At 33.0% G+C, this 13,011-nt stretch overlaps 1 protein-coding gene across 1 annotated transcript; it reads right to left on the bottom strand.

The window, feature by feature from the left end:
• Positions 1 to 5,876: 5,876 nt before the first annotated feature.
• LOC120190389 (CBL-interacting serine/threonine-protein kinase 12-like) lies at positions 5,877 to 7,675 on the bottom strand. Its single transcript, XM_039193476.1, has one exon. It carries the CDS (start codon positions 7,587 to 7,589, stop codon positions 6,156 to 6,158), a length of 1,434 nt encoding a protein of 477 aa, XP_039049407.1. The 5' UTR covers positions 7,590 to 7,675; the 3' UTR covers positions 5,877 to 6,155.
• Positions 7,676 to 13,011: the final 5,336 nt, after the last annotated feature.

Here is a 13,011-nt window from a genome sequence, read left to right as displayed (position 1 = left end):
CAAAAGTTAAAAAAGGTAAAGAATGGCATCATTCAAATACTTGCACTCAACATGGTCAGAGCTGGTTAAGATTTTGCAGCAGCCTACCATTTTGTTTTCATTTTCCCTCCAGGAGTTATTACCTCATTTTGTTAGCTCTTGTTATAATATAAGTTTGTAAGTGGTTCATTTATTTTCCTTCGATTAGCCACCAGTGCCTGTACTCTATTTTTTATCTGCTATTTCAGTAGCTTCACTTTGTTGCTAGAGGAATTCATTAGGGTATGTAATTCATATGCTCTTCCTGTCCAGTGATACCTCCATATGAGCCGGAGATGGAAAATGATGAAGAGGCTTGGATTTAATATGCTCAAATTAATGGGTGTTTGTAGTTGTTTGGATTGATGAACAAAACTCTAGCCAGGGATGGGTAGCTGATCAACATGACTTGCCAATGAATGAATGAATATTTGATGAATATATATACACACACACACCCCACATTCATCAAATCGTCAATCACAAAGCTTCATGTTTTCTAAGGTTCAGTACTCTTATCTGATTCAACGACACAGAATTCAAATGGATCTATCCGAAACACACACGCACAATTTTAGGATAAGTACATGGAAATATCTCAATTTCGTAATTTGGCAAAAAGCCCGCAATATGTTACATGGGCACTTGGGGCGTGAGATACACTAATATTCTACACTTGTATGTATATGCACATTTCACTAATTATTATCTATATATACCAACAGCTCATAAATAGTTTTATAGCGATGACAACAATTTTGCTTCTTCTGGGCAGTCTTTAATACTTTTAAATCTCTTTGGTAAAAAACCTGAGAACCCGACTCGCAAATACAATGAACAATCGATGGGAATGCAAATAACATAATGCTAGATTGGAGACTGTCTTTTTCCGACATGTCAAAAAAATGATTTAAGGGGGAAACAACCCACGCACCTACATCCCCTATTCTCATTCTTTTGTAGCTTTGGATCCACAGGGTTCACATGTTAACTGTGCACTGCTTACGCATATACTTACACCAAGCCAAAACTTCTCGCGGAAGTAATACAAATTGCCCAAAGCTGCTTGGGTTACCGTTTGAGGATGGCTAGCGATGATCAGCTTCTTCAACGCTGTTTCCATGAATGGATGGCTATTCTGATGCGAAATACGACTATCGGATAAAGCAAAATCGCAACTGATAATTTGAGAAAATAAAAATGAAGATAAAAAAGATAAATTTTACGTGGAAAATCCCTAAATAATATAGGGTAAAAACCACGAGCAACGGTAGAAGAATTTCACTATGAGAAAATAGGAATTACAACTATCTTGATAAAAAAAAGAAAACAACTCTCAAGAAACTCTCTAAATTCTCTAGTATTGGGAGAAAACTATAATGATTTGGGATGATTTTGAAGCTAAATGGGTTAAAGTATTTATAGTTGAAGCTTAAGAACTAATCTTGTAAATACCTTAAATTACAAGAACTAAATTGCAATTATACCATCCACTTTTCAATTCAACTTTCGGTGGAATTATATTTGTTTTCCAACTTTCTGTGCTTTTCCACCGAAAATCACACACAATTGATGAATGTTGAAAGTGGCCAAATTAGCCACTTGGCCAAACTTTTGATTTTTCAACAATCTCCCACTTGAAGATTTGATTGGAACAATCATATATTCACATCATTCTTTCTACCTTGTACCTTCATGTTGCTTATGTTTCTGACAGGCCACAAGTGTAACATCCTAAATCAGAGTTAGTGACTAAAAAGTATTTTTGGAAACTTTGTGCTCAATTTTGAAACAAGTTAAAAGTTCAAGGACTTAAATAGAAAATTTTAGTGTTATATTAAATGGTAATTGTGGAAATATTGAAGGGTATAATAGTAATTTCGTAAGAAGAATTTTTATTTCTCCTTTATATAGGAGATGACACGTGGAAAGGGATGGAAGAAAATAGAAAAGTCTGGAGACTTTGATTCAACCTTCTTCTTCTTCTCTTCCCGTAAGCTCCATAGCAAAGGTAAGTTTAATTTCAACTGGTTAATTCCTGAGTTTTAAGCTTAGTTTTGATTCTTGGGGTGATAAGAAAGATTATTTAGAGATTAAAGCATGTTGAAACTTCAAAATGGATGAGTTACGAAGGATTAAATATGAAGAGTTTTTAAGTGAATTACTGAAATAGAGGGAGTTAGTATATTTTGAAGTTGAATTTGACTTGTCAATGATTGAATTAAGAGATATTAGGTGTTAGAAGTGGATTTAGAACATGTTGAAAAATTGAGTTTAATTTTTGAATCACAGGGGTGGATAGGATTTTGAGGTTTAAGATGTGATAAATGAGTATTAATTGGTTTAAGTAAAGTAGGTAAGTTAAGGATATGAAATGGGTTGAATTATGGCACAATTGAGCTAAGTTGAGTGATTTTCGTGTAAAAAATTTGGAATTCTGGGCTAATGCATCGATACACATTCAACCTGTATCGATGCATCAAGAGTAAATTTCCATAAATTGTTCAGTGTGTATCGATGCACAGGAAGTGCATCGATGCATCCCTTAAAAATGGAAACATCGAATGCAATTAGTGCATCGATGCATGGGTAGTGCATCGATGCACATGTTAAGGGATGCATCGATATACTTTAGAGTGTACCGATGCACTTCAAGGAGAAATAGAATTAGACCTTTCTTTTGGTCTACAAAATGATTGATTAGAATACATCAATTAGATATTGATATGTATCAATGTATATTTATGTAGATTTTAAGCTTAAAGCAATTCCGGAATATTTGGCAAGTAAGATCGATCAAGGGAAAGATAAGTGATCGAATTGACTAGTGAGGCCAGGTGAGTGCATATTAGATAAAATATGAGGTTTAATGGAAATAAGACTTGCGACGAGTCTATTTCCTACCGTATTATGCATGAGTTCATGAATATGAGAATTGTTTGTTATGAGTGTATATGTTAATGCATATGTTACATGATTTATATGAATATATGATAGTGTGATAGGCACAACGAACTGGTATAAGTGATTTGTATGATTATATAAGTTATACGACATGGACATAAGGAATGATATGAACATGTGCATGTGATGTGTGAATATATATATATATGCTATATGATAAATGTAAACATAAGAGAACATATGATAAACTATGAGATCACACGAAAATGTTATATGGTTTATGTGACCATATGAGGATATAACATGAAATTATATGCATATGTGATACGAACATGTGAAGACATGAAATGATAAGAAATAATGCTCATTTTATATGAGGTGAGAGCCATAAGTATAGTTGGCATGCCAAGAGTAGAGGGTCTACGCGGTCATTCGGGACATATATGTATTCTTTGGAACATGTATGAGGTCTTTTGAGACACATATTTGGTCCTTAGCATATGTATATGATTCTTAAGGAATTTTCTACGTGGTCCTTAGGGACATCTTATATGTCACTACGATGCATTTCTATGTGGCACTTCGGTGCAATTCTACGTGGCACTTCGGTGCATTTATACGAGCTGTGGTGACAGCATAGTACACAACCTCGCAGTACTCTTATACCTTAAGTTCTCAGTAATATACATGGGCTAATAAAGAGATAATATAAATAAATTTGATATGATTGTTATGTAATTGTGTGCTTGAATATGAGTGTAATGGTTGTATGTATTGCATATGTTATTATCTATGTTAAAAATTATGTTCGTTTGATATGTTGGAATATATGAGATTATAATGAACTTATATGATATGTTTCAAGTAATTACATGAGACATGTTATGAATTCCATAAGTATAGGTATATGTAATAAAATGATGGAGTATAAGATTATATGAATAGAATAGTTATGATTGTATAGTGAGAATATACTTTGTAGATGAACTAGTATAATAGAATTTTACTTGGAAATGAGAATTTAGATAAATTAATGGAGATAAATAAATAGTACATCAAATAGGGAATATATATATAGAAATATGTTGTATAGAAAAATCCATATGTTTCAATGAAATGATGATTTAAAACTGATTCAATTCTTAAGTGATATAAAACATACTACAGAGATCTAGAAAATGAAATCACATGAGAACATTATAGAAATTAAAATTGTAATAGGTTATGATAATATGTTTATGTGGCAAATTGTGTGAAAAAAACAAACTAATAGAATATAAAGAATTAGTACACAAAGATATGATATAGAATATATAGCAAGAGTCTATGAGTTATATGATAAATAGAAATAAATGGAAATAAGAAATAAGATAGATGACTATAGTATAGATATTATATGACTAAGAATTATGAAAAAGGGATTGAGTTAAATGATAACAAGTGAATGTGTTATAAGCTGAGTAAGGTAAAATAAATGATTATATGAACATGAAACAATGCACAATATCATATGATACGATGATATAATTGTATTTACATATTATTACATGAATGTGTGTATAAGGTTTTATGATTTGATTATATGAATTATGCATTAATTGTTAAGAGTTATAGTTACCTTATACGTTTTATATGCCTCACTAAGTCATCGACTTAGCGTGTGAGTGTTTCACATGTAGGTTTCTTGAAGCAAATAGAGAAGCGAAGCAGCGATAGTCAAGGCAAGACAGGTCAACCTCTCTTTTCCTATGATCAAATCAGAAAAGAGTTTAGAATTATTTGCATTTGGTGATTGGAAATAGTTGGCATGTAATTAATGTTTTGAATTATATATGCTCTGATCAGTTTTGAAGATACTTTTATTTTAATGATATGAATTATGAACTTATATTGAATAAAAGTGGAATTTTTCATATTGGTATACAAATATAAGTTTTAAAAAGTCAATGTGACACGTCGGACTCGGATCCGGGTCGGATACGAGTTGTGGTGTTACATTTAATGGTATCAGAGCTAAGGTTTAGCCGATTCTATGCTTAAACCTAAGTCAAATGAAGTTTAAAACTGTGTACATGTCAACTCAAAGTGGAATTTTTTTGATCTGATAGTGTAAGGAGTATTGTCTTGTTAATAGAATAAAATTTGTATGATATAGTAGAAATTGATTATAGAAATTGTCGAAGTGAATCAATGGTTGACAAATCTGATGGTGATAGCAATTCACCTGTCCTGCCCAGGCAGGATGAAGAGCGAAAACCTCAGAAAGTGTCTTATAAGATTAAATGTTGATTTCAGAAAGTTGAAATTATATCTGAATAAAGATAGAAAGTTTTTCACTGTTTTGAAACGGAAAAGTGATATGGAGTAGTTTTGTTATTTCGTGGATAAGATAGAATATGGTGAACAGGTGTCACCATAAGAGCGTTAAAAGATTAATTGATGCAAAATGGGATACGGTTCTAATCTGTCTGTGCCGCTCCATCACAAATAAACTATCGATGAAATCGATTCATTCTCGTCATTTCATCTAACTTCCAGGTGGATAGCGATAGAAGAAATCCTCTTCCTGCTGGAGCACAGGATTCTCTATCTATTGTTGGAGCACATAAGGTTCTTTTATCAGCTTGTAATGCTGGAACGTTTACTTGTTCAGCTTTAATTTCAAAGAATCTGTTGTTGATATGCAACGGAGTTTCTTGATTGGTATTTTTGTCTATGTAGAATCTGGCATTTTCACTTGATCTCCATTAGCTTTTCTTTTTGAAACCTCCAATGGTGTTTGGTATAGAGTTTCAATCCTCCATTGTGTTTTTGTTGTTGAAAACTTTATTGCACTAAAAGTGGTTTGAAATAAAATAGGACAGGAAAAACAGAGATGAATCTAGTGTAAGATTGAAATAAAGGATGATATGTATAAAAACTTATGTCGCATAATATTCTGGGAAGAAACACTATATATAATATAGTGAGTAGGGTCTATATAATAATCTCTCGTCACGCTAATTAATTAAAACTACAAAAGTGCAATTGCTGGGATCCGGATCAGTAGAACTTTGTATTCAACTCTCTGCGATCTAATCTGCCATTCTCAAAGCACGAATAGATCATACAAATGCATCTGTCATCTCAAGCTCCACACATGTAGCATAACGAAAGATACCTTTTTTCATGATACAGGATCCCAAGAGTTGAAAGAGAAGAAAAAGATTGCCCTTCTCCCTTCATCCTCTCTTTCAATTCTCTTCCGTATCTGAAATGGCATAAGATTTATCGGCATCAGCAGGTGCGGGTGCCGGTTCCGGTTCCGGTGATTGCTCCCGTGTCAAATTCTCTATCCCAGGTTTCAGTTCTTTGTTGCAAAACTCCTCATACTCTCCTCTGTCCCCTCCTTTCTTCTTCACTTCCACAACAACCAAAGAAGGCGTCAACTCGAAAATCTCAGTAGCAACCGCTAATGGCCCCTTTGCGCCTTCTCTAGAACCCTCCAAGTTAACTCTACAATCCTTTTTCCTCACTGTAAAACTAACCAGCTTCGCTATCTCTTCCAATTTTGATATAATTCTCGAAACTGGTGCCCCAGACACAAATCTTGACCCTTCCTCCCCTTCCTCAAATAATCCAGATAAGTTAAACCCCGGCGAAAACGATATAATATCAAACGCATTCAAACTAGCTGGCCTCGGCAGTGAAGCGACTTTCTTCCTAGTTTCGAACTCAGCACCCGACTCTGAGTATGTTGAATGGTCCGAGCTTGATCCTACGTCGTGGTCACCGTCCTCAATACTACAATATTTATTGTCTTCAATGTAAAATTTAATATGCTTAAAACCCTTTTTAAACCAACGGTTCTCCATGATTTCCGATATCGTTATTCTCTTTTTCGGGTGCGTATCGAGAAGCTTTGTAAGTAACCGAATTAAATCGGGTGAAAACCATTTGGGACACCTGAACTCACCCTTGCAAATCTTCTTATACATGGCCATAATGTTATGGTCATGAAAAGGTAAATACCCTGCCATTAGAACAAACAAAATCACCCCGCAAGACCATATATCTACTTTCGCCGCATCGTATCCTTTCCTCCCCAGAACTTCCGGTGCTACATATGCAGGGGTCCCGCAAAAAGTATGGAACAAACCGTCTTGCCTGATCTGATCCGAAACCGTGCTTAACCCGAAATCAGAGATTTTCAAATTCCCGTTTTCGTCGAGGAGTAAATTCTCGGGCTTCAAGTCGCGGTGGTAAACGCCGCGTGCGTGGCAGAATTCAACAGCTGAGATCAATTGCTGGAAGTATTTCCTGGCGGCGTCTTCTTTTAATCGGCCTTTGGCGACTTTCTGGAAGAGCTGACCACCGTGGACGTATTCCATTACGAAGTAGATCTTAGTCTTGGTGGCCATGACTTCGAAGAGTTGTACGATGTTTGGGTGGCGGACACGGCGGAGGATAGCGATTTCGCGCTTAATTTGAGCCATTAAGCCACATTTGAGGATTTTCTCCTTGTTCAACACTTTGATGGCCACACTCTCATCGGTTTTGACGTTTCGCGCGTAGTAAACTTTGGCGAAAGTGCCGTGTCCGAGTAACTTTCCGACCTCGTAACGTCCTAGGAGAAGCGCTGTGCCACTGCTGGTGTCTTTCTTGGCGACGACGGAGGTGAAATCCATTGCCGTCTTTGCTAGGGTTTGTTTGTTTGTTTTTTCCTTTAAGAAAACAAAAAACAAAAATTAAATGGTTAATGATGGGCAATTTGTAGGATGTAAAGTTATAGGGTTCGTTTGATGAGTCGTGTCTAGAATTATTTGAATTTGTTATATTCTGGCTTTAAAGGGAAAATATATGTACGCTTTTATATAGGATGTTAATAACTCGATTATACTCTCTGTTGGTTTCTTTATTTGCCGTGAGGCTTTTCCCGTGACAGCTCAACACATGGAGAGTCACGTGTTCCTTTCTTAGTGCTGCGGTGGATACATGCGCCACTCGTATGCATCCCCTGCTACCCAAATAAACTGAGCCTGTACCCTCACCGTTCGATTCGAAGGATGTCAATAAGTGTTGTTTAATCGTGAGGCTTATAGACGTTTACACAGTGATGTAAGGTAGATTTGAGAATGATTTGTGTAGGGGACAGTCAACTTGATGGTATGATGATTTAAAGACCATTAAGTTGTGAAATTACAATAGATTGTATTTGATTATTTGTCAAAATAGTAGCCTTATTGTTCACTCGTGGGAGCTTTTCTATTTTTTTTAATTAATCATTGTTATTCGATCTATTGATTAATTAATCCAGATCAAATATTATAAAAATAAAGATTCAATTTTCTCTATTCACAAATACTAGTATCAAACATCTTATCTTACTCAAAAGACTTATTGCTTCCTTTTCCAATTTTTTTTTCATTTACTCGTCAGATATTTTTGCTATTTCTATCACGGTGGATATCCCTAGCGCTATCGTTTTTGCAAAAGCAAATGAGATATTTATAAGTGACAAAATATCTTCATTGTCATTAAGTTACGTGTTGAGTATATCAGATTTACGTACTTTGGAATTTAATAGATTATGAAAGAAGGTTTGGAGGCGGATGTTGTCGTCTGCCCAATATCTCATTTTGAATGGGATGACATTTGGTATATTCTGAAATGTTCCATAGCCCATAGGAGTCTAGTGTTGGTGGACTCATTGCATTAATGATTTACAATATTGTTGTTTTCACATTTGATGTGAGACCTTGTTCACGCCAAATACTCCAACTATCACAATCTTAAGGACGAGGATAAACTATAAGTTTAGTATTTAAATTATTTATTTTATTTTATTTTAACAATTAAATATTTTATTTAAATTTAAAAGCATACTTAATATTTATTTTTTACCTCACTGTTAGATATTTAACGGAAATATTACAACATGACATTTTTTCATGAGTAAACTACATCATATATTACTCAAATATCTTATCACTCCTATTTTGGTCATTGGAGTTTATTTTTTTTAATTTAATTAATTAACTTTCAAATTACTCCTAATTTAATCACTATAACTTTCAATTTTATTTTTTATTTTAATTATATATTAATAAAATAAAATAAAAATGTAATGTCACAAATTAATAAAATAAATTAGAGTGATTAAAACATGAGCAATTTAAAAATTGAGTAGTTAAATGAAAATTTTAAACTTTAGTAGCCAAAATAGGAGTGAAAAGATAGTTAAATGATGAATGATATAATTTATCCATAAAAAATAACATGTGCATAATTTCCGTTACGTGTTTAACCACGTGGTACTAAATGAAATAAAAAATAATTGACAGGTATGATTTTGAAACAAATGAAAATTTAGATACTAAAACGAAATAAAACTAATAGTTTAGATATTAAACATATAATTTATCCTAAAGTTAAAGTAAGGATGTCCGAATCCGAAGTAAGCTAAAAATGTATTACTCAACTAATATGGAAAATTCATGTCAATCAAACAAATCACACTATAATTAATTAAAATAAAGTAATTTTATTATATTTTAATTTTAAACATTGGACACGCTCAAAGTTTTACTTGTTAAGTTTTGCATTCTTTTATCGACTCAGTCTCGTCATTTCATCTAACTTCCAGGTGGATAATGATTGAAGAAATCCTCTTCCTGCTGGAGCACAGGATTCTCTATGTACTGTTGGAGCGTGTACTGTTCTTTTATCAGCTTGTAACGCTGGAACGGGATACACAGCTTTTGCGTTAGCCCTATAACTTGATGGATAGTTGTTCTCATCTCCCTCTTTCAATTTCAAGCATTTATAATCTGGAATGGAGTATCAGCTTCATGGCTGCATGGTTTTAATTATGAAATAGTGCTAAACCATTTTGTTGTCAAATTGCAGGCAGCAGAAACGACGAGGGACAAAAGAGAGCTTGTTCTTATTGCCTAGTAAACAATTTTGAGGCTAGGAACACCTTTTTGTTTTTCTTCACCTTTTAATGCCTAGAGTTAAACTCATATAAATACCTTACTTGCCTAATTGTAACTCCATTTTAATCTTGTGGAGCTGAGAATCTTTGTTGTGAAATAGAATGTTGCTTTGATTAATGTGAAAACGGTGGCCAATATTTCGAAAGCAGCTTTTATGGATTTGATCATAGATTAGTTATTCATATGATGACAATCTTTTTAAATCGTAAACCTGTTGGTGGAAAGTGTTGTCTAGCTGTATTACGAATGTATGAAGCCTTTTGCTCACCAGCTTTCTCGCAGTAACCTAACCTTGACCTATGTTATTGACAAAGTTAAGAAAGCTATCCCTTTTGCATAATATTCTAGATTCAGATTTATTTGTTTTTTAGAAAATGGGAAACAAATCTGAATCGAGATTCAGATTGGATCCCTTAGAGTAGGTCAAAAATGTCTTCCTTTATACTCGCTTTCCAAGGCCGAAAGGAATGGCAAATTGGCAATAATATAACAGGGATCCGCTTTGTCTACCTCATGAAAGCATATTCTCGGTTCTCAATCATGGCCGATGCTTTCCAATTTCCATCGTAATCCGAGGCACTTATTTCATAGGAGTCCATTCCATTTTACTACAAGGATAGTCTGTTTCATCATTTTTCATTTGGGTTCATGTCCACATAATTATCTCTGTCGTTTATATGCACAGGGAAAATAGGCTCTATATTTTCCCATAATTACATGATATTGAAAGTCCTATAATCACACTGTACGGGGCATATAAACGTAGGCCTTTCCTGTTGGGTGGTGCATTTATGTCTCAGTAGCTGAAGCTAAGCCAATTAAGTACCATACATGCCGATACCTGTAAAAATCTTAGAGTGTTGAGCCTTAGGGCAACTCGGCCATCTCAACGCTAGTGCCATATCTTAACCGTAAACTTATATCGCTGTTGTCCTGTCCTTATTCAACCCACCCCCAGAAATCGACGACTCACATGAATATTGCAAGGGTAAACTACATAAAATATCACTAATGTTTGAGTTGGTTTTTTTTTCACCGTTAAAGTTTGAAAAGTTACATTTCAGACACTATTTTAATTTAATTTAAAAAAATCATTACAATGATTTTATTCAAGAGTAAGTCTCTACTGCTGCACCTGTATTTGATATTTTGAGTTCTTTACATCAGCTCACACTTCCAACCTAAATAATTATAATTCATAAAAGGTACGTATTCAGTTCATCATACAAGACAATGTTGAATGTTGCATTTGTATCAATCACAAAAGGGCAGTGATTTGTATAAATGAGGGCCTCGGAGAATCGCACACGTTGGTGCCTAGTCAGACTGCTCTGTTCCTTTTTTCTTTATTGGTTATGTCCTCGCTTTCAGATTTTAGTATATATATATATTGTTTATTTTATTTATTTTTCACACTCACATACTGAGTTTTTTTTACTTAAATATCACCTTTAAAAATTTAATATTGAATTTGAAACATATTTTAGATTATTTCTCATATTGATATTTTTTATGTCAGGTAGGATGAAAATTTACTACTTAAAAAATATTTTTTATAGAAAGCACAATACATAAGAATTACTTTTCGGAAGACGTTTTATGTTGATGTAGAAATTGTCTAAAAAGAATAAATTAACTATGAGCGTGTCAAAGACACATATTTATATTCGCACTTGTTGGTTTAGACGACAGTGACAATGCATATGTATTAATCTTATCTTCAATCACTCACTAAATGTATATGTAAAAGATTACATTTAAACAATAAAAAAATCATATTTAAACAATATAAGACCTTAAAAAACTCATAACCAAACATACTAATTTTGAGATACCAAAGATAAATCTTAAATTTATTCACGTCTACATTAATACAACAATAGTCTTTGTTTGTATATTGTTATGATGCACCATGAAAATAATTAACTTCGAATAATTTGATGACTGGCGTTACATGAGACGCGAACGGAAAACATAAATCTGATTTTATTTATCAAGTCCTAATAATTGTCACTTTAATGAAACAAAAACTAAAATGACAATGTAGCAAGATCAAATTGTCTAATTACAACAATAATTGTTTTGTACAATATTTAAATTAATTATTATTTTTAAAATTCTTAAATTTAAAAATAATATGTGTTTAAATACATTGAATAACATTATCTTAAATATTATACTAATTATTGTATTAGATTATAATTTAATTGATACATTAATTTTTGAATGTAATCTGATGTAGTGATGTTAACTATAAAAACTTAGTAAAGAGAATAAAGTACATAAAGGAAAAAACAAAAGGCAAAAAAGTAGGATGAAAAAGAAAAAGAAAAGTAGAGTAAGGCACTAAGAGCATCTCCAACGCTGCGCTGGAGTGAAGATAGAGATGCACTGTAGAGGCTCCAGTGCTGCGCTAAATACATCTTCACTTTGAAGATATTTGGGTTTGCAACGCTACATGTAGCGTGCTACTGTAGCAACGCTACAAAAATCAGTTTTTTTTATTTTTGATTAAATTATAAGATAGATAAAAATACATTAAAATTAGATAAATAATCATACTAATTGTTTTTGTAATTTTTCTGATTTTTTATATTTTTCTGATTTTTTTTAAATTTACAAAATTAATATTATAATAGTTAAATATTGTGAATAAAGTAGGGTTGATGGAAATGTAGAGATAGCGCTGGAGATGAATTATTGTTTAATCTCTAGAGTAAATATAGAGATGCTATAGAGTAGAGACGAGGGCTGGAGATGACATAAAGCTCATTTTAATAGGAATTTGATAGGGAAGTTAAGTGTTAAGAGATGGATATTCAAAGCAAAAGGTTTACTTTTTAATTTCCATTATTTTTTACTAAAAAAAATTGTATAATGTCCCTACGTTTTCTCTCTTACTCTGCTTTCAAGGGGAAAAAAGATTATAAGTAATATATATATATTGAATTATAAAATAGAGTATACATAGAGAGAGTATTTTTTATGTAACGATGGTGCTGTGGCCTGTAATGGTAAGAGAGAACTTGTACAACAGTTTGCAAATTCAAGTTGATGCAATGTTATGGTATTACCAAATAGAAGTATTTACGTCCGATTAATGGTTGCTTAT

Source organism: Hibiscus syriacus, unplaced genomic scaffold, assembly GCF_006381635.1.
Source record: "Hibiscus syriacus cultivar Baekdansim isolate YM2019G1 unplaced genomic scaffold, ASM638163v2 tig00116962_pilon, whole genome shotgun sequence".
NCBI lineage: Eukaryota > Viridiplantae > Streptophyta > Magnoliopsida > Malvales > Malvaceae > Hibiscus > Hibiscus syriacus.
This window is presented reverse-complemented; position numbering and strand designations above follow the sequence as displayed.

What these genes read in the sequence shown, in the direction of transcription:
- LOC120190389 (XM_039193476.1), bottom strand. Translation starts at nt 7,589, where the DNA reads ATGGATTTCACCTCCGTCGTCGCCAAGAAAGACACCAGCAGTGGCACA.